This window comes from Musa acuminata, chromosome BXJ1-1 (assembly GCF_036884655.1).
Source record: "Musa acuminata AAA Group cultivar baxijiao chromosome BXJ1-1, Cavendish_Baxijiao_AAA, whole genome shotgun sequence".
Taxonomy (NCBI): Eukaryota; Viridiplantae; Streptophyta; class Magnoliopsida; order Zingiberales; family Musaceae; genus Musa; species Musa acuminata.
In genome coordinates, this window is record NC_088327.1 from 1,830,453 (window position 1) to 1,853,071 (window position 22,619).

Below are 22,619 nucleotides of genomic sequence, written 5' to 3' on the forward strand. Positions count from 1 at the left end.
ATTATTTAAAGCTGGAAACCAAGATCAAATCAAGACCTCGGGAAAATTCCAATTTTTGAGCTTTTTTAAAGTTGACTGGAATCTTTTGAACCTGTGTTCCTTTAAATTGTTTTTTATTTCCTGTTGTTAGAATGTTTGACTACTAATCCTATATTCTTCTGTTCTCCATATTATTTGTGGGTTAATTGTGAAATGTTTTTGACATCAACTTCAATAAGCTTTTCAGATGCTGTAATGAAGGAAAAATCTCAAGCATCTCTCTTCAGGTCAGTGCTGAAGTGCATACCATATTTGATCGAAGAAGTTGGCCGCAGTGATAAAATAACTGAAATCATTCCACAGCATGGCATAAGTTTTGATCCTGGAGTCCGTGAAGAAGCCGTGCAAGTAATGAACCGCATCGTGCGGCATCTTCCTCATCGTCGTTATGCTGTGGTGAGAGGGATGGCTAACTTTATACTGAAACTTCCTGATGAATTCCCTCTTATAATCCAAACTTCACTGGGCCGCCTAGTGGAACTTATGCGCTTGTGGAGGGCTTGCTTGTCTGATGAATTGTCAATGAATGATGCTCAAACCATCAAGAGATCAAGTCTTGGAGGTGATAAAGTGAACAGTTCTCCGTTTCTTCAGTCAGCAGATTTGTCTGAGTTCCAAACAACAGAAGTGGATGCGCTTGGTCTTATTTTTCTCAGTTCAGTGGATGTTCAGATAAGACATACTGCACTAGAATTACTTCGGTCTGTTCGTGCTTTAAGAAATGACATCAGAGACTTCTCAGCAAACGAACGGGCTGATCATAGGTTACATGAGGCAGAACCAATTTTTGTCATTGACGTATTGGAAGAAAATGGGGTGATGTTTTCTGTAACTGCTTGTTTTTTTTTCATCTTTTCTATGTGGTTGCTGTTTATTATTTGATATAAATATCCTCTTTCTGACATGAAAAGCTCATGCATTATATATTTTAAAGATGTACAAGAAAGTAATGAATCTTAATGCTAGATGAGTTATATTTGGCAAAGAAATGTATTATCATATAGGCACAAATTTATTAATTATATTGGAACTGGTGTCATGTTCACTTAAGTGGTTGAGGAGTAGGATTTCTTAACAGGAACAAAATGATAGATCATTAAGTATGTTGGCTTCCAATTGCTTGGTGGTGTCCTGATAGTTTTTTATGTGTTTCACAGGATGATATCGTTCAGAGTTGCTATTGGGATTCCGGTCGTCCGTTTGATTTGAGGAGGGAATTTGATCCGGTTCCTCCTGACATAACACTTCAATCAATTCTTGAAAACTCTGACAAAAACAGATGGACCCACTGTCTTAATGAGCTTGTTAAATTTGCTGCTGAACTTTGCCCAGCTTCTGTTCAGGAAGCAAGGTAATGCTATTTTACTTTGGTTAGGTGGATTACTATTTACTAATTTTCAGTCTTCAAGATTTAACTATTGCTGTCTTGTTTTGCCTTAGAGTGGTCTTTGATTTAGAAATAGTGTTTTACATAGTTGGACTTATTGCTTGATCGAACTAGTGTTACATATTGAGTTGCTTTGATTTCAATGCCATGCTAAGACAAGGCATCACCTTCATTCCTACATAAAAGTCCAGACTTCTTGCCGGGTCATACTGGTAGCACGCAGAGTGCTCCATTGTGAAGTTTGTCAAATTATAAAATTGATTTTCAGCAACTTGTGAAGCTTTAATCTAGGTTTTGCCTGAGATTGTATATTAAGATGGCATGTTCCATGGAAGTGTGGATTGTTAGTGCTTGTTGCTTCTGTTCTTGTTCTTTTGCTTTCTTGTTGGACTTCTTAAAGAATACACATTATTGTCCTCTGTTTTATTAATGTCTGTCTTATTTTTTCCTTCTCCTTTTTGATAGAACTTGTAACCTCCTATCAGAGATCTCTATTTTGAGGAAGAAGACAAAGGCCTGCAAAAAACTAGCACTATGATTGATTTTGTCCCTCTTTTTTATTGAAGTCTGTCTTATTCTTCTCCTCTTCTGTTTTGATAGGATATGGCCCCTCTTACCAGAGATCTCTATTTTGAGAAAGACAAAGACCTGAGAAAATCTAGCACTAAGATTAATGTGCTAAGTTTATTGTAACAAAGACTTGATAAAAGAGAACAAAACCCATATGTCTAAGGCTTGAGAGCACATCTTTATAGGGCTACAGATACCATTAGGAAACATTTATAAAGTCTAATGCTAAATTATCCTAGAAATTCTCTATAGTTGCATAAGAAATGTTCTGAAAATAGCTAAATATTCCCATCATCTCATCCATTTTATGCCACTGTAGCTGTATTTATTTATTTCTGCATTGATTGTGGACGAGGCTACACAGTCATCCATGCTATTTGGAGAGTTTGGCAACAGAGTGAAGTTGCTTACTTCCTCTTTTTTAGCCGATTTGAGGCTGTATATCCTTAGTTTGGTTGGGAAAAGATATATCCGTTAAGGACTCTTTGGATTTTGCAACTTGACCAAGCCTCCTCTCCATTTTGTTGTAGGACTGCTGGTTGTAATTAATGAAGTCAATAGGTGGACCATCTGCTGCCTTGTGTAGATGGGCCAACTGCCAAGGACGTGGACCACCCTATCTAGGGTTTGCTTGGGGTCTGTTTCCGTTTTGAGTGTCATTATGACATTTGTAGGCTGTCAAATAATATTTAACCTACTTATGGTTATAACTTATGGTTTTTAGACTTCTTAGTTCTTACAATGATGTCCTTATTTAACCTACTTTTGGGTATGCATCATGAGAACATGTTTTATTTGGATCAAGATTAGGAATACTTGAATGTGATTAGCTATTATTGAACCCCAAAATGTCAGTGGCTAAATGAGGTGTCCGCTCTTTTGTTAAGCTATTGATAGGACATCAGTCTGTTGGTGGTTCACTATGCTCATGCATAGTTGGATACCCTGCAAAGGGAGGCAACAAAGAAAAGTATAATTGTCTTGGTCAAATACAATTGATTATTGTATGCTTTGGAGATTTGTTACGTCGTTCACAAAGATTTTGGCTGCTTGACTTGTATGTAGGGGTGCAACAGGGAGGCATGCTTAATCGGTCAATGACTACTAAGATAACTGTCTTTTCTTCAACTTTGGTTAACCTCTCAATGAAATCCATCTTAATATTTTCCCCAATTACGTATAAGCAGGGACTGAAGCCCACCAGACAGTTTCATGGTTTTGTAGTTGATTCTTTGACATGTTACAGTTGATTATGTGGTTACATGCATCCTTCCATATGCTTGGCCAAGAAAAATCAAAGTGACATGCTAAGCCTTAAATTTACCACCATGTCCAGCTAAGTAGTAGTAAGAAGGTGGACAAGATCTGGTCACAACGAAGAGAAATCTTCCCAGGCACATTTTGATTTTTGCAGTAAAGCATAGGTGGCCTGCTAATGTAGTGAGGGATGGAACTTGGAAGTAGCATCAGTCTAGTCATTGTTGAAGTTTAGTGATCTCAACGTCCATATTATAGGTAACTGCAAAATAATCAAGGATATGGGACGTTGGACTTGAAACCAAGGTTTGCCATCTCGTGTCGACCAGTGGTGCTAGTCCTGGCCCAGATCGGCCGGTGCTGGCATACTATCTGTTGGGACACCGGTATGTGTCGACAAACCCAAAAAAAGCCCAAAAAGGGCCACAAAAATACTTGGAAAAGAAAATAATTCTATTTTAAATATTTTAATTATAATTTAATATAATTTTAATTAAATTTCAATAAGGATTAGATAGCAAATTTATCTTGTTTTGACGTTGAGTAGCATCTTTGTCGCATGTTCTCCATTTCTACTGTTAATGTTGAATCATTTACAAAGATACGAGCAATGTTAGATTACATATTGAAACTCTAATTGAAGACACCTTCAATCATATGACACGTTTGACCACTTTATTCCCTCCAATTGAAGCTCTAATCACCGATTAGGATGTTTAATTAAGAAAGAGATGACAGAATGAGAAAGAGGGGGTGTTAAAAAGAGGGGAGTGAGGAACGATTTAAAGGGTTGAACCAGGCCCAAAATGGGGTCCAATGGTCAATTCCAATGATCAAATTGACCATTGGACCAAATTAAATCCTAACCCTTGATACGGTATGGTTGAGATCCTGATCGTTACCAATCGAAACATGCTGGTAACGGTCATGTTTCGATCGTATCACCCATTTGACTGTTGGACCAAATTAAATCCCAACCCTTGATGCAGTACAATTGAGATCCGACCACCACGGATTGAAATATGTTGATAATGGTTATGTTTCGATCGTATCTTCTGATATTTGGGGTGTACTGGGTGGTACACCTCTGCATGATATCTTCCGCCCAATACGGGGCGGTTCGCGTATGGTCGTTGGGTGGACCAGTTCGTACCACCTGTACCATACCATATCGGGCGAAATTGCATTCCTTGCTTGAAACAGCACAAATTGTCCTCCTTTCTGATATATGAAAGTGCATTTGCAGGAGATTTGTTCATCCAATATAGTGTCTGCTATCCTTGAAATTTTGGCAGGTAATTATGCATTCATTTGCATAATTCCTTTCATATTGCTGTCACAAAAATTACAGCATTTTGGAAACACTATTAGAAGTTTCAGCTTCATCACTTTTAGATATTTCAGCATACATGTTTGAAAGTCCCTCGTTGATGTGATTAATTTGTACTGCCAAGGCAGATTCAGTTCCATACAATTTCTTGGTCACAGCAGGGAAAAAAATCAGTTGGAACAAGTGAAATTCAATTGGAGTTGGTTGGAGTAGATTGATTTCGACAATTTCTACCAGATTTGTCAGCCTCACAAGAAGGAATAGTAGTAGAATGGGACCAATGGCTATCATAAAGTGTTAACTATAGGATAAGATGGAAGGGGACGAAGTAGGGTAAAAGTGAAATTTTTTGTTATTGTAAGTTTGTAACTGTGAAATGGAGGACATGCTATCGCATCAGGCATGTCATGACCCTTGCCCTTATCATTCGTCACTGCTATTGATTTGTTTGTTGTCTGCTGCTGTTTGAGATAGAGGGAAAGCTAGATAAAAGGAAGAAGACAGTAGCGTTTAGGTTCTCAAGGGAAAAGCAATTCTATGTCAGAAAAGGATATCATGAAATTCAGGATGAACGTAAATTTTAAGGGTGATTGAAGAGATGCTAGGGTCTAGTGGGGCCATTGCTCTCTTTTGAGCTGCAGATTGATCAGTTCTGAATCATTTTTGTGTGTTGTGTCATGTGTGTATATATAATATTTTTACTGCTATAATATTTTTGTATGATATGATATGATTGATATTCATATTCAGAATAAATACTTTAAATTAATTTTTTCTTTTATTTTTCATTGTTACTTTTACATAAATTTTCTTCTAGTTTTATTTTTTTTGGAAAAGTTAGGTAATTTGTAGAATATGAAACTCTTTAAAAGAATATTTTAATCATGTATACCTTTTTCCCCCTTAAATTTAATATTTTTTTAATTTCTTATGATTCTGTCATTTCCATTCATTCTAAATTTAATTTTGGGTCTTTGACTCTGTTGATCATATCTGTCCTGTCACATTGATGCCTACTTTGTTTCCCTTCGTCATTCTTGATTTTGATTTTTTTTTTCCTTGCAAAACATGATTTTAGTCAATTGTATTTAACGCTTATGGTCTAACATCTTAAATAACCTCAAAAACTTAAATTTATAGTATTTATTTTTTCATATTATTTAAATTTAAAACTTATAGTTGAAGAGTTTGATGGGTGGATATGAGAGAAAAACAGATCTCTACTTTCACTGTATTCTAGATTGTTAGACTTACATGAACTTCCTTCATTTGCATAACTCAATCAACAATTAGGGAATGCTTGTCATTGCAAGGCCCTTTTTTAGCATCATACAGTGGATGATTAATCAATAACTGTTTTTACTAATTATGATGTGTTAATTATTTATCCCCTGGGTAATTAAAATTTACTTTTGGCTTCTATTTGCAGGCTGGAGGTTATGCGTAGACTTGCACTTATTACACCTGTTGAATTAGGTGGGAAGGCTTCTCAGTCCCAAGATGCAGAAAACAAATTAGACCAGTGGCTAATGTATGCGATATTTGCATGCTCTTGTCCACCTGATATCAGAGAAGATGGTGGCTTCACAGCAGCTAAGGAACTTTTTCATTTGATATTACCATCACTTAGACATGGATCTGAAACACATGCTGTGAGTTCCTCTTTCAGATATTACCTTTTGATGACTTTTTGACAACCTTGTCCAAGGATAGGCAGTGGTGCGCTTATGGTTGAGACTAATTTTATGAAATTCATGCTGTATCATCAGTATTTATGATGCTTAATTTGTAGTGTTACAAAAGTTCTACTTTGCAACTGATTAAAAGGGGATTAGGACATTTGATTATAAGATGTTATAAACTATTACGTCCCGTAATTTCTTTTACATGTATAATATAACAAAGATTTATGCATCTAAGAAGAGGAGAACCTTGCATGTGAGAGTTTCACTAGCCTTGCCCATGCTCTTGCAGACTCATTTGGCTGAGTGGGCCCCTGGAACATGGCCAAGCACTTTGTGTGAGGCCTCAAGATCAGTATGTGAGGTTTCCTTGGAACAACCTTATAGAAGAATTCTGAGAGGATGTGATTGTAGTCATTTTGATGATCAGAATTAAGTTGGATGATTTGTTAGGCTGGTTGGTTGTGAGATAAAGAATATTATAATGGCTAATACTTTGATATAGTAAAGCTATGATCTAACATCAAATTTGAAAGATAATTCTCATTAAAAGGTGGCTTTCAATGATATTTCTCATAATGGTCTTGGCATGAGAAGTAATATCAGATAGCGCAAAGCAAGGTACACACTGTACATACGAAACGTGTGCTGTATCATTAACATGGAAGTCTTGAGTTTCTACTTTCATCCAATAAACTATACAAGCATTAACTAGCACAGATTTATGGAAGAAGAAAGAATGTGATCACTACTTAGAGAACAGTCAAAACTTATTTGTAAATTTGCAGTGTTTTTTATATTAGTATAATTTATGTAAAATATGCATTTTTTTAATTAAAAGAAATAAATATTTTATGATTTATATCATATTCTTTTTATATATTAAGTTATATATCTTAAAATATTTAAATTTACCCATGTTTTGGCACCCATACTTCAGATTTGGACCCTTATGAGCCATACATCCATATCCTAAATTAGACCCATGACACTGGGATCCATGCTGCTTTAATGTTTCTTACCTAAGCCAAAGCAATATAGTGTGTAAATTGTACAAATTACTGAATTAGTATAGGAACTTGTTGAAGATGCTGTGTGGCAAAAATTCAAGTAATCACTTTTTTATGAGAAAATCATGTCCCAGAAATGTTTGCAAATATATAATTTGTGAACTGCATATTATGTGTTTTGCTATCGAGAAAATCTATAGGTTGACTTGTATCTTCCTTTTTTGAGAAAATTTTTGAGAAACAAAGACCTATTCTTAGTGAATTTGATTAAATTTGTGAAAATACCTGGGAAAGGTCTCTTTTCTTTAAATTGTTATATAGATATTTTTTAATCTTTTAAGAAATAGGCCAGTAAAGAACTATGTTGTGTTCTCTTTAAGCATCTGATAACCTTTTTAATGTTTGGTATCTTTAAGTGGAAAAAAAATGTAGCACTTTAATATAAAGAGGCATAAATGCTCTCTCTTCTTGCATTTTCTAATTTTACTCTTAATGTTGGGATCATCAGTAATAGTGCATTTGCTGTTTTCTTGGTTTAGCATGGAGCTGTAGCTGCTCTTGGTCACTCAAACTTGGAAGTATGTGAAACTATGTTTGGCAAGCTTGCAACTTTTGTTGAAGAAGTTTCATCAGAAGCAGAAGGGAAGCCAAAATGGAAGGTGTAGCATTACTTGACTGAAAGAATTATTTTAATTGGTATACGAGCCTCTTAGTTGCTAAGCATCTCGGTAGATTTCTTGTGGGAAGTCTTCCATTCATATATGCTTGCTTAGACAAGTGGATTGTTCTTGATAAGTTGAGCTGCTTCTTTTGTACTGGCTATTTCAGGTTTTTCATGTAGATATGTTAGATTTTGTGCTAACTTAATCTTTCCATAACTTCGCATGCTTGTCATATTTTACTTGTCTGAATACAATATTGACATGGTAAATATAATATCCCTTTTTCATCAAACAAACTCAAGAGCTAGCTTCCATATTATAGCTTAATGTAGTTTTATTTTGGAATAGGAAGGTTGGAACTTGGAAAAATCTGTTTGGTGGATCTATGATATGGTCAGTTCAACTTACACCAGCTACCTAGTGTAATTTGCATTCCGGATATAGGCATGACTTTGGTCTTGTTTAGAAGTACCAAGATGGAAAATCCATTTGCAAATTCACTAAGTCATGCTTAGTTTTATCTGAATCAGGCTTCATTTTGATGATTCTTTTCACCAATAATGCTTAATGGATTAAACCTACTACCATTTGGGATCATACTGAAGAACTCATTTGACTGAAAATCTTCTTGTTTTTCTGCCTGGCCTATTCTAAATACCTGAGGAAGTCTTGCTGTGTTTGTTGATCCATCTCTCTATATCATCTGGTGTCCCCTAATACACCGTTATGTGTCTGCAGAAATAAAATGAAATGACAATCATAATGTGGTAAGATATGATAAATGCTCTTAGCATTCCATTTGGGTGTTAAAATGACATGCCTTGTTTAGGTTTTCTTTTGTATCCTATCCCATCTTGTATAAAGTCATAATGTCCCAACTATTTGGGTTCAGCGGCATTGATCTTTTGCAGCCATTAAACTCTCTGAAAAATTATAGCTCTTGCATGTATATATATATATATATATATATATATATATATATATGTGTATGTATGTATATATATATATATATGTATGTATATATATATATATATGTATGTATATATATGTATATATATGTATATATATGTATATATATGTATATATATATAAGTTATGTATTGACTATTTATATTGAGTCTGTGCATGCAGAATCAGAAGTCTCGCCGTGAAGATTTTCGCATACACATTGCAAATATTTATCGTACAATTGCTGAGAAAGTTTGGCCAGGGATGCTTAGCCGAAAACCTGTTCTGAGACTTCATTTTCTGAGATTCATTGAGGAAACATACCGCCATACTAGCACATCATCCTCTGATAGCTTCCACGAATTGCAGCCTCTTCGTTATGCATTAGCTTCTGTTTTAAGATATTTAGCTCCAGAGTTTGTGGAGTCAAAGTCTGAGAAGTTTGATATCAGAACTCGAAAGAAACTTTTTGATCTCCTTATTTCTTGGTGTGATGATACAGGCAGCACATGGCCACAGGAAAGCAGTAGTGATTATCGTAGAGAAGTTGAGCGTTACAAGGTAGGACAGCATAACCGATCAAGGGAATCTATAGACAAAATTACCTTTGATAAGGATGTTGTTGAACAAGTGGAGGCAGTACAGTGGGCCTCCATGAATGCCATTTCCTCTCTTTTATATGGACCTTCTTTTGATGATAATGCCAGAAAGATGACTGGTCGGGTCATATCTTGGATTAACAACTTGTTTGTGGAACCAGCTCATAGGGCACCATTTGGGTATTCTCCTGTGGATCCACGAACTCCATCGTATTCAAAATATATAGGAGATGGAGGACGTTCAAATGCAGGACGGGATAAACATAAAGTTGGACATTTTCGGGTTCTTCTAGCGAAAACTGCCTTGAAAAATCTTTTGCAGACAAATCTGGAACTCTTTCCTGCTTGCATTGACCAGGTCAGTTTCATCTCAACATCTTCATACCAGCCTTAGCATATTCATTTGTGTCCAGTTGAACGGCATTACACAAGTAACTCCTGTGGAGTTTTATCAATGCTGTCATGAAAATAATGGACATGAGACTTATGTATCCTCGTCTTTGCTAGACAATAGGCTCAATTACATAACCAAGTCAAACTGGTAAATACAAGCCGGTGCATACCGGTTCCTGCTGGTTTTTCCAACAATGGTCCCAATTACATATTTTCTTCTATTAAATTGAGAAATTCATGATAATGTGTAAGTTTGTAATTTTGTTTGGTACTGAGGTTGCAAATTTTCAAACATGACAATCATTAACCATTTACAGCTATTAAACTGAATACTAGCAACTCATTATCAAGTTGAATGTTGAGATTGAAAGAACCCCTCCAAAAACAATGAAAATAACTGGAATAGAAGTGTTGTGTTTTTATTTGAGCCTTAAATGGCTGATAAGGAGGTGATTATGCATCGATCATCGAATAACTTACATCTGCTATATGGCTTCTCAGAGGTGCATCATGTTGTAGATTTTTTTCAGTTTTGTAATACAAATCTATTAATCAGCTAGTTTTAGTATTTAAGTCAGTCTTGGATGACACATCCATTGTAATAACACACAACAGTGATAACCTTCATATAAATTATTTCTTTTGGTCGGTTGATTTCTTAACAGTTGTATGCTGTCTCACCTGGTTTGCAACATGAGATATGTAGTTATGGTTGACAATGTGCATTAGGTCAGAATGGTAGAAGGAATCTTTTGTTCACTGATTACATGTGTACTTCTAGTGTATAGTAATTTTGCATATAGCTGCATGCTATTTTAAAGTAAATCATTTTCATGATTTTATGTCTGAATTACTTCACATATGATGACATTTTAGTAAAGAGGAAATTAGTGTCATCTGAGTTCTCCATTTGTTTTCCTTAACAGTCTTTAACATCGTGGATCCAAGTCACAAAATTTGGTGGTAACCTGTTATTGATCCAGGGTCAAAATTACCTTGTCAAAATTCTTGTAACCTAGTCAAAGTTACCTTATCATGAGTCTGAGCAATCTGGCGTTACCTGATCATCAGTCCAAGCAATCTGGCTAACTACCTTTCTTAGCCCTGTTGCGTGTGTGTTCCATTCCCACATGTGTTTTCCAGATTTCTCGGATAGATTGAGCTAATTGGGTTGTACTACACCAGCCCATCTTTAAATGTTTTGGTAGATCCTCATTCTGCTTTAATTTTAAACCAAGAGTAAGCTCTTAAGTCATTATTATCTGTAAACATTATACATCCTGTCCATTTTCATGTGCCATAGCATTCTTTATTGATTAATGCTTCCTAGGCAGAGTTTAAAGGAGTTCATATGTTTATTTAGAAAATCAAGATAACTGATTACTACTGCTGAAGTTTGAAACCTGTATAATGAGTAGTAGGATACTATTATGATATTATCTTCGTTTGACAGATATGTTTGTTCATGATCCTAAGAACCCTTTTACTATGTACAGTGCTACTCTCCAGATTCTTCAATAGCAGATGGTTACTTCAGTGTACTAGCTGAAGTCTACATGCGTGAAGAAATTCCAAAGTGTGAGATCCAGAGACTACTAAGTTTAATCCTCTATAAGGTAGTTGATCAATCCAGACAAATTCGGGACAATGCCCTCCAAATGTTGGAGACCCTCTCTGCCCGTGAGTGGGCCGAGGATGATACTGAGGGTACAGGGCATTACCAGGCATCTGTGGTTGGTAACCTTCCAGACTCTTATCAGCAATTCCAATACAAGCTCTCCTCAAAACTTGCTAAAGACCATCCTGAACTGAGTGAGCTCCTTTGTGAGGAAATCATGCAGCGGCAGCTTGATGCAGTGGACATAATTGCACAGCATCAGGTTCTAACATGCATGGCCCCTTGGATTGAAAATCTTAACTTTTTGAAGCTTTGGAATTCTGGCTGGAGTGAAAGATTGCTGAAAAGCCTTTACTATGTGACATGGAAACATGGAGATCAATTTCCTGATGAGATAGAGAAGCTCTGGAGTACTGTTGCTAGCAATAACCGAAATATTATTCCAGTTCTTGATTTTTTGATCACCAAAGGGATTGAAGACTGTGATTCTAATACATCAATAGAGATAACCGGAGCATTTGCTACATACTTTTCTGTAGCGAAACGTGTGAGTTTATATCTTGCACGCATTTGCCCACAACAGACAATTGATCACTTGGTCTGTGAGTTATCACAGAGAATGCTGGAGGAGATTGAGGAACCTGTTAGGCCAAGCAAGGTTGATCCTTTGGCAAATTTTATCTTAGAGTTTTCTCAAGGGCCCACAACTGCTCAAGTCGCAACTGTTGCCGACAGCCAACCTCACATGTCTCCTTTGCTTGTTCGTGGTTCCCTTGATGGCCCACTTAGAAATGCTAGTGGGAACCTGAGCTGGCGGACTTCAGGAATTACAGGCCACAGTATCTCAGGCCCTCTGAGCCCAATGCACCCTGATGGTAACATGGTTGCTCCTACCACTGGCCGGTCTGGGCAACTCCTTCCATCACTTATGAACATACCAGGGATGAGCATGTCGGGACCGTTGATGAATATTCGAAGTTCAACTGGCAACTTAAGAAGCCGCCATGTGTCTCGTGACAGTGGAGATTGCCCAATTGATACGCCTAATTCAACTGAGGATATTTTGCATCCTGCAAGCAGTGTGATTCAAGGGATCAGTGCCAGTGAGCTCCAATCTGCTTTGCAAGGACATCAACAACACTTACTTTCCCGTGCAGATATAGCACTGATTCTACTTGCAGAAATTGCTTATGAAAATGATGAGGATTTTCGTGAACACTTGCCCTTGCTCTTTCATGTTACTTGTGTTTCCATGGATAGCTCAGAAGACATTGTGCTCCTGCATTCACAGCATCTGCTTGTTAATTTACTTTATTCACTTGCTGGTCGGCATCTGGAGTTGTATGAGGTTGAGAGTAGTGATGGGGAGAATAAGCAGAAGGTGTTTAGCTTAATAAAGTACATTCAGTCAAAGCGTGGCAGTTTAATGTGGGATAATGAGGACCCAACTCTTGTGAGAACTGAACTCCCTAGTACTGCACTACTTTCAGCACTTGTACTGAGCATGGTGGATGCCATCTTTTTTCAAGGGGATCTACGGGAAACATGGGGTGCAGAAGCTCTCAAGTGGGCAACAGAATGCACATCCAGACACCTTGCATGCCGCTCGCATCAGATATACAGGGCACTGCATCCTAGTGTAAAAAGCGAGAACTGTATGTTACTCCTCCGTTGCCTTTACAGGTGCTTGGGAAATCCTGTGCCAGCAGTTCTTGGCTTTGCGATGGAGATTCTCTTGACATTGCAAGTGATGGTAGAGAACATGGAGCCTGAGAAGGTAATTCTTTACCCGCAGCTTTTCTGGGGTTGTGTTGCAATGATGCACACAGACTTTGTGTACATCTACGGCCAGGTGCTTGAGCTCTTTTCTCGAGTGATTGATCGGCTGTCCTTCCACGACCGAACAACCGAAAATGTGTTATTATCCAGCATGCCACGTGATGAGTTTGACACATACAGCTGTGATGCAGCAGAGCTTCGTAGAGAAGAATCACGGTCTGGCATGGAACCATTGCCCCCAGAGAGTCAAAAGGTGCCGGCATTTGAAGGTGTGCAGCCTCTTGTTCTGAAGGGACTAATGTCCACTGTTAGTCATGGTTCTGCGATCGAGGTGTTATCTCGAATGACAGTTCCTTACTGCGACTCTATATTTGGGAACCCGGATACACGACTTTTGATGCATATCACAGGTCTACTGCCCTGGCTTGCCTTGCAGCTAATGAAGGATTCAGTTTCCACAGACTCGGTATCACCTCTCGAACATCAGTACCAGAAGGCTTGCTCTGTTGCTACCAACATTTGCCTCTGGTGCCGTGCGAAAGCTTTAGATGATCTAGCAGAAGTGTTTGTAGCATATTCGCGTGGTGAGATAACATCCGGTGATGACCTCTTTACTCGTGTGTCTCCACCAATTTGCTCTGCGTGGTTCCCTAAATACTCATCTTTAGCATTTGGTCATTTGCTGAGGTTGCTCGAGAAGGGTCCGGTGGCTTATCAGCGGGTGGTGTTGCTAATGCTTAAAGCATTATTGCAGCAAGCTCCCATGGATGCAGCCCAGAGTCCCCATGTTTATGCAGTTGTCTCACAACTTGTGGAGAGCACATTATGTTGGGAGGCCCTTGGTGTTCTCGAAGCACTGTTGCAGAGTTGCAGCACTGTCGCTGGTGGACACATGGACGATCTGTTATCAAATGAAAATGGGCATGGTGCAGGTGATAGGTTTTTGCAAGGTATGTTGGCACCTCAGAGCTCGTTCAAGGCCCGAAGCGGACCTCTGCAATATTTAGCTGGATCTGCATTTGGAGCAGGACTCGCAGCTCAGGGTGCTGGGAGCACAACAGATGGTGGTTTGTCAGCAAGAGAAGTGGCACGTCAGAATACCCGTCTGCTTCTTGGTCGTGTACTCGATACTTGCACTCTCGGAAAGAAGAGGGACTTCAAGCGACTTGTGCCCTTTGTTGCCAGCTTCGGTGCATGAAGCACATGTGATGTGGGAAGTCTTGTGCAACAATTGCATATGCTGGTATACCGGATATACTTCATCGACGAGGGATGATGCTGATGCTGAATGATCCTAAGTCTTGTGCAACAAAAAGCTCCTGAACCGATGGAAGTTCTCCGCACAATTCATGGCTCAAGATCCTAAATCAGCCGCTTTCTCTCGGTGTGCTATTGTGGTGTTGGATCCAAATTAGTTGTCAGTCTGGCAATCTTGAATGTATCAGGGCTGTTATCTTGACCCAGATGTCTTTATGGCGTTTCCTTTTGTAGGTAGTTGAATCCATGCCATCGTCAAGTTAATTGGGTATGTAAGGTTGCTGTTCTTATAAGCTATAGTTATGTTAGTACCTCAGAATGGTTAAGCAAAGAACCTAAGTGACAACCTTTTGTAGAAATGTTTCCCCATTAAAGATATTATCATCCAATTGTAATGTTCATGTCCAAAGATTGTCTTCTCTTAGTACCCCAAATTAAATGCATTGCATATTCTCTTGAAATTAAATTACTGAGTGTTTCTATTTTTCTAGGCTGGTATTTTCACCAGCAACTTTTGATTCATAAGGTGTTGTATTATGATTTTGGATTCGAAATCTCATCTGACATATGAATTATAAGTCGGAAGGACCTTGTAGAATTAAACTTCCTTTTTCATTTGATATCACACACATACTTTGTAGGAAGCTTTGACAGTCTACTGAAGCTAGATTTGGCTCTCCCTCAGATCATGATCAGATATCATGTCTCTTTGTTTAGGAGACACGGAAGATTGCATTGCATTGGCATCTAATACTTGCTTGAACAGTCATCAGGCAAACAAAAGGGTTTGGCTTGAGAAGTTGTTTGATCTCTGAGGAGCCACAGGAGGCCTGCCGCCACTAACAAAGCTGTGCTTCCTTCCACCGAGAGAGGACAACGGGCCCCTGGAAGCCTTCTTGGTGATGGTTCTGGAGGACTCCTTTGGAGACAGTGATCTCTGGCTGTCCAATCCCCACCCGTAACTCTTGCACGGCTTCATCTTCTTCCTTTGTGGCTTCTCCGGCTTGGCAAGATCCTCCAGGCACCTCACACTGGACAAAGACGTGAAGCTCTGCGACTTCCCCTGGTAATACTTCGACAGCCCTCTCCTAGTGCCACAAACACATGCAACGATCGTAAGCATCGACGATGATGTCCAGCCCTCGGTGTAGCTTGCTTAATGGCGAGGGATGATCCATTAGACTTACTTGAACGGAAGCTGTGCGACGAGGGAAGCCATCTCGTAGAGAGGCCCGTCACCATGCGGCTCCTCCTCCGTCGTCGGCGACGCAGAAGAGGCGGTGTCGTCCATGTCGTCCGAGGAGGAGGACGTCGAAGCACCGGGAACGCTCGAGAAGCTCTCCCCGTCGTCCTCATCCATGGTCCCATGGCTGCTTTGTGGGATGAAAGAAGCATCCATGACCAGCTACACTGCTACCCGACTCTCTTACTCTACGCCTCAGCCCTTCCCCCCACCCTACCATACGCTTAAGCCTCCGATACCTGTCACCCCCTTACCTCTTCTCCTCGCTCTGAGCCCTTCTGATCCAAAGATCTTCTTCTTCTTCTTCTTCTTCTACTGCTTCATGCTACAAGTCCAACTTCTGCAGCCGATGCTATCATAGGTAGACGAGTCGCGTGCAGCGGCAAGAGAGACGTTTCTGGAGACACGGAAAGCAAATGGCTTGATTGGGTGGGTGGGACAGCAGGCGGCTATAAAAAGAGGATGGAGAGACGAGTCGACACTGAGGATAAGCATTGGTGGGTTTGCCTGAAACTTCTTTTTGGACTCTCAGATTCGGCGTTATCCACAATCTTGCTTTCCCGTCTCTTCTTTTGCCCCATGGCATGTAGAGACTATGGATAAGACCTCCACCTCTCTCTCTCTCTCTCTATGTATATGTTTACTTACAAGTAACTGCAAATAAATCTTGCCACTCCCAAGTAGCTCATCACTGAGTTTGGTGAAATGGTCCTCGATTAAGCTTCTGCATTCATGTGGACATCTTCTTCTTCTTCTTCTTCTTCTCATGCAGTTGTATCCATTTCAGTTTCATCTCATACTAACATTGTATGAAGTGCTTGAGAAGCACATGTACAGATGAAATGGTTGCTGATTAAGCCTGTGGATTGATGAAGATATATTGGAACTCAATATAGGATGTGAGCACAGTTATCTTCTGCTGTATTCATCTTTAGTCTCATCTCATACTGACATGGAAATTTCCTCAGCAGGACCATCATTTTATAGTCAGATAATGATCTGCAGATGCTGCTTTTGAGGAGTCCCACAAGGCACTGATGCCACCAAAAGCAGAAACATACTGTGGCATAATGAAACCTATCTTGAAGCCTTTACCTAACTACTGCTTTCCATCTTTGACAAAGAGAGAGAAAATAAATACTCACTAAAGCCTGAATGAACTGTTTCATGTCTTCTTCAACTGTGTTCAGAGGATCTGTCAGCAGCAGATGCAGCTTGGCTTTGCCTTTCTCACATTTGTTCTGGACCTCATAAAATCACACCCAATATAGTTTCTTTAATGCCATCCAAATCATGTTTTTGTTTCTATCTTTGCATGCAAAACTTGCCACAAGAAGACCAGCTAAGTTTTGAGTGACAGACTCCATATGGATGGTGACAAACAGCAAAAAGGATTAGATTCCTTGGAAGGACCACCACAACAACAACAACTACTACTACTACCTTTGATGATGGACCCATTCATCTCTGCATGCATGGTTTAAGCTACAGAGAAACGAGCTCTGAAACCAAGAGCTTTAGATGATGTGAAATCCTAACTAAAATCTCACCAGAATCAATCTTAGATTTTGTAGTTGTTTTCTGTCCTTTGAAGATCTAACCTGATCACGTTGACATTGACCAAGGACAAATCATAGTATACTTGCCATGGTGAGGAGAAATCTCACAACAAATCACATCCATGACCTATTAACTCATTGAGCTTGGATCACCATTCATTTGAGTTTCTACACACACTCTCTCTCTCTCTCTCTCTCTCTCTCTCTCTCTCTCTCTCTCTCTCTCTCTGCATCATTTCAAATATTTTTTTTATTTTTTAAATTAATAAATTGAGTTTCTCTTTTTATATTTTAATAACATAATATAAGATACAATCATTTTTTATATATTTTCAATACTTCCTCTGGCATGTAAATAATAGAATATGAATAGAAGATATATATTCTTTATATCAGTAAATAACAATATGATATTTCGTCAAATTTATTTTATAAATAAAACAAATACCTCTCTATTACACATACAGTAATAGTCTATCCTTTTCCATTCTTAAATAATAAAAAATCAATTTGTACATTTGTGAGAATCTCCAAATACAATTTCAATTTTATTTTTAAAGCCTTCCTCAATTATTCCTATCACATCACTTACAAAAATCTCATGAATGCCACGAAAACCTGAGCTGGCTGGACAAAGATGTTGCATTGCAATTATAGCAGTCCAAATGAGTCATTTGCTCCTTTACATTTGATGTTGATGCTCAAAAGGTCAATCAAGCCACGTCATTAAATAATTACCACTATTCATCCTTATATATATATATATATATATATATATAGCTCCTAGTTTTAAATTTTTTTTACAAAAGGCCCCATCTTACAAAAAAGAAAACTAATTTCTCGTCTTTATTAGACTCGTTTCTATCTTCGTCCATAGTGTCGCTTACACCTTTACCCTTGGTCGCTTTTGTCTCCGTATATTTTTTTTGCTAGCAAACGATTGTCCTACCTTTGAGAAATTCTCACCGTGTTCTTTTTTTTCTTAAATGATCATTTTACGCATATTGCTCATATCCCCTCATCTTGAACAATCGCTCATTGCCTATAGCATAGGCACAACTATGCGCAAAGGTAATTAGTGATAGAGGCCTAATCCTTGTTGGACATTAACAACCACATCTCTTGCCTTTTGCCCCTATATCGCCCATTACTCTTACATGAGAAATGAGCGAGTGGGAGCGTCGCTACTACCCTCTTCTTTCTCGCCTATAGTAATTCCCTCATTCATCACTGGCAATTGATGACAAGAGAAATTTGTGGACCTTGACGATGAGAAAGACGTATAGATACTAGTGAGAGCACACCCTCCCCTCATCTCGCAAGGCACTGTAGGTAATAACGAGGGGAATTCGTGAATCTTAACGATGAGGCACATTCTTTCTTGCTCGAGGGTATAAGAGAGAGGAGGGGATAACTAGGTCTGGTGAGAGCATAACACAGTATATGTTGAAGGCAGGAGTGGATCGAAAGGAAGTAGTGGTATCATAATTTTTTTTATGTGGTCGATAAATTCGTTATATATATATATATATATATATATATATATATATATATATATATATATATATATATATATATAAGCGTGGAACCAAATTATCGTAAAACCCTTGATCGGGTTTACAAATTACAGCAAACTAGTGCTTCTTTGCGCAAGAAATAACTGAGTGTTGAGGGCATTCTTGTCTATTTAGGAAAAAAAATGGGGCCTCGTCTCTGAAGCTGGTTGGCCGACGGCACGCAAAGCTCTTGCCTTTTCCTTCGTGTTCCCCGTCGTCTCGAACTCTCGCCGGTTTGGGGATCTCACGAGGGCCTCACGTATGAGCTGGTTTGATAAGCTCCGTGGCTTCCCCGATCCGAGGCGCCACGGCCTCATGATTCGATTCCTATACCTTCGTGTAGTCTTTTCTTGAATTCTCTATAATCTTAAGCGGAGAGCGGAGATCGGTAGGCTCTTGTGGCGGTCGACCGGCGTCAAAGGGGCAAGGGCTTCTCGAGCCGGAAGAAGTCTAGAATTGGCGGTATTATGCTCTTCTCTGACGAGTTTCCTTTAACTTTCTTTCAATTGGATTTTCTTGAGATATATACATTGTTTTTCTTTACTTCCCAAGAAAGAAAATTCTATTCTTGGATTTGGTATATGTATCTTGTTTATTGGAAATCTTGATTGATTCTATTATCTATCTATAGATTGCGTCGGCGTTTAGGGCACGCTTGGAAATGCAATCTTATTCTGTGCATTGTAGTGTATAACATTAGATTACGTATGTAAGTTTTAGGATAAGGAAGATGATGGACATGCAAGTGAACAAGTGATGATTAGATTAGGTTCGAACCCATATGGTTTGTATAAGAGGGTGTCAATTAACAGATGGCTAGCCATAATTTTAGGGTCAATGTGTCTAAAACAGAAATGTCATGTAAAATTTCTGCTTCTTGAATTCTTTCTCCCTATTGTCATTATTTATAGAGGACATATCTATTGCGGGGTCTGGGGAGAGTCAATGTACGTAGCTTTGCCTTTAAATATTTAAAGAGGTTATTTCTGTGATTTAAACCCTAAGTCTCCCGGATCGCAAAGGAGCAACCTTACCGTTGTACTAAGGCCCGCCCTCTGTTGTCATTATTTATCCTATCCAGATATAATGAACTGGTCTTTTAATTGATATCGATGGCAAAACTGCTGTCTGTTTACTATTTTTTTCCTCTTGTAGAAGATTTTGGCATCTAAGCTAATTTTCTATGGTTCTCCTTTTATTTTAAGCCTCTTGGTAGACAACAAAAGGGGAGGAATAGATGCTTTTTAGGATATTATACAAGAAACAATGAGGAACAAGCCCCTGGAAATAACAAGATGGATCAAGTAAAAGGCTCATCCACAGAGAAGATTTGGAGAAAATCTACTTAGAAAATCTTTAGGTTTCAGGACCCTGCTTTTGAACCCTTCTCAGTCTGTAGAAAAAACATATCTTGAAAAGAATGTTCTAGACGTGGCGTGTGGGCGAACCATTTCTCTCTAACGCTTTAGTGATGGGAATAAGAAAAATGTGATGCTCCAGTGTGGATTTGTTGCATACCTTACTAATTAAAAAAAAATGAAATTCTCTAGGATTATCGAAAATAACCGAGATCCAAAGTAATGTCTGAAAGAGGTATGATAGATTTTTCTGTTGCTTGGTATCTTAAGTGGCACCGAAAAGGGCAGTAGAAAATGAACAAAATGTTTTAAACAAGATCTAGGAAGTTAAATGGAAGCTGGCATCATTCATGTGAAACTTCATTGCCTTGTTGTCAGCGGATTTTGAAGTTGGCAGCATCCTGTATATAATTGTTCACTAACCTGCCTAGTATGTCTAGGCTGCTTGCTAACATTTCAGATTTTAGCTGTGACATTTCTGTTGTTGATTTCTCAGAATTTGTTTGTCACTGTTTCCGATATAATGCTCTTCATCGCAGAATGTGGTTTCCATTGTTCCAAACACATAGGGTAAAACTAAACATGAAGTTCCTAATCTTTTGCATTATCATCACATGAGCCCGAACCTAAATCGAATGATATTTGAACAGACAAATGGTTGAAAATTTTATTTTGCTGATTAGGGTGCATGAATGTTTCTTAATCTGGCACTTTCTTTTTTCAATACCCAGAAATCTCCGAGTCATTTACATCTTAGCTTACTGATACCAGTGGCTAAACTGTGAAGTCGTCAATTTCAACTTAATATATTTCTGTTCATTGACTAACTTCACTTAATTCACCCCTATCAGGGTAATAACAATTGTGCAGCGTGGCAATAGAGTAATAATCACGGTGGACAATATAAGTACATTTGTAGCTGATGCTGCTATTATTACTGTTCCTCGTGGCTTCCAGAATGGAAACTCTGCAATCTCTGATCTTGGTGTTGGCATAGGTAATAAGATTGCTCTTCGCTTTAGCACCATCTTTTGGCCTAACGTAAAAGCGTTAGGGTTAGTAGCTCAGGCATCTTATGCCTGTGGCTATTTTCTCAATCTCCACAAAGCCACAGGACATCCTGTTCTTGTTTACATGACTGCTGGAAGGTTTGCTTATGACATAGAAAAACTTTGTGATGAAGAAGCTGTAAACTTTGTGACGTTGCAGCTGAAGAAAATGATACCAGATGCGACAGATCCGGTTAGTTTGTTTGCTCGTATTGACCATACGGTACTTCAATTCCTCTAAAATCAAACGTAAATAAACTTGTTGTGTTCTGACAGATACAGCATCTGGTTTCGTGCTGAGGAACATATCCAGACTCCCTCGGGTCCTATTCTTGTGATCTAGTAGGGAAGCCATCCCGCTTGTATGAGAAACTTTGTGCTCCTCTTTAAAATGTATCTTTTGCTGGCGAAGCAGCAAGTGCTGATCATTCTGAATCTGTTCATAGAGCCTACACCTCTGCCATGACGGCTGCTGAAGTCTGCCGAAGGCGCCTATCAGTACAGCATGGTGTATCGGATCTCTTCTAGGTTGTGATGAGGGAGGAATTTGCAGAAGCTATCATGCTTCGAGAATTGTATCTATTTAAAAGATGTTTTAGGCACTCTTAAAACTCTTGTTTTCTCTCTACATTTCATGGTCTGCTCAGTTTCCACGACATAATCGTGATGATCTCTTTGATGTTTGTTGATGTTGTCTATGAACTATTATGCCTCAAGCGCATAAACATCCTTTTCTGTTCTCTTTCATTTTATGTTCATGCCAGTAGTAAAGAAAATTTATACAGCACTCTTTGGGTTGAGCTTTTGCTTGTTAATACAGACATATTTTGGCTCCAACCTGTGAGCTATCTAATATAATTCTGTTAATCCTGCATGAATAGAAAGAATAGGGTTCATTGATCGTGTAGAAGAGACTGTGTCGCTGACCGCCTGAGCTACTAAAAGAGTGAGTGTATGGGCTATTCGAGACGGGAGAAGAGATAAGCCGCGGTTCAAAACCATAGAGCAGAACACGGTTCGCTCCTCCTCCTTGCATCTCCTGATGAGTACGTGCAGGTTGCTCCATTAATGGCTGGCTTGGCTTCATCATCTCTCGGGGTGCCCTTCTCCAACCTGTGGAGTTCGGGGTGCTATGATTTATGAGACGAGCTCATGAAGGTGATGGAAAGGCCCGGAAACCCGCACCGGGGGATAAGCCCACCAAAGCTGGAAGAGCTCTCTCCGACGAACACGGTGGCCCGGCCGGCCCCTGGACCAAACAAACAAACACATCTCTCTCTCTCTCTCTCTTTCTCTCTCTCTCTCTCTTGGTAGACATAGAGA

General features: G+C 38.9%; 2 protein-coding genes and 1 pseudogene across 3 annotated transcripts in view; 2 read left to right on the forward strand and 1 right to left on the reverse strand.

Moving 5' to 3' along the window:
• The window catches only part of LOC103979781 (uncharacterized), a 35,659-nt gene extending 20,727 nt beyond the window's left edge, over window positions 1–14,932 (forward strand). For both annotated transcript variants that reach the window (XM_009396004.3, XM_065086475.1), the window contains 6 exons: window positions 227–855; window positions 1,197–1,390; window positions 6,013–6,235; window positions 7,815–7,934; window positions 9,069–9,842; window positions 11,374–14,932. In XM_009396004.3, the coding sequence (XP_009394279.2) occupies window positions 227–855; window positions 1,197–1,390; window positions 6,013–6,235; window positions 7,815–7,934; window positions 9,069–9,842; window positions 11,374–14,472 (5,039 nt within the window). In that variant the 3' untranslated portion in view covers window positions 14,473–14,932. The remainder of the gene's footprint in view (window positions 1–226; window positions 856–1,196; window positions 1,391–6,012; window positions 6,236–7,814; window positions 7,935–9,068; window positions 9,843–11,373) is intronic.
• A 189-nt stretch (window positions 14,933–15,121) lies between these two features.
• LOC103979772 (protein OXIDATIVE STRESS 3) lies at window positions 15,122–16,201 on the reverse strand. Its single transcript, XM_018827327.2, has 2 exons — window positions 15,719–16,201; window positions 15,122–15,619 (listed from the first exon to the last, which is right to left on the reverse strand). Exons 1-2 carry the CDS (start codon window positions 15,928–15,930, stop codon window positions 15,301–15,303), a joined length of 531 nt encoding a protein of 176 aa, XP_018682872.2. The 5' UTR covers window positions 15,931–16,201; the 3' UTR covers window positions 15,122–15,300.
• A 3,983-nt stretch (window positions 16,202–20,184) lies between these two features.
• On the forward strand, window positions 20,185–22,096 carry LOC135587835 (polyamine oxidase 5-like; annotated as a pseudogene).
• Window positions 22,097–22,619: the final 523 nt, after the last annotated feature.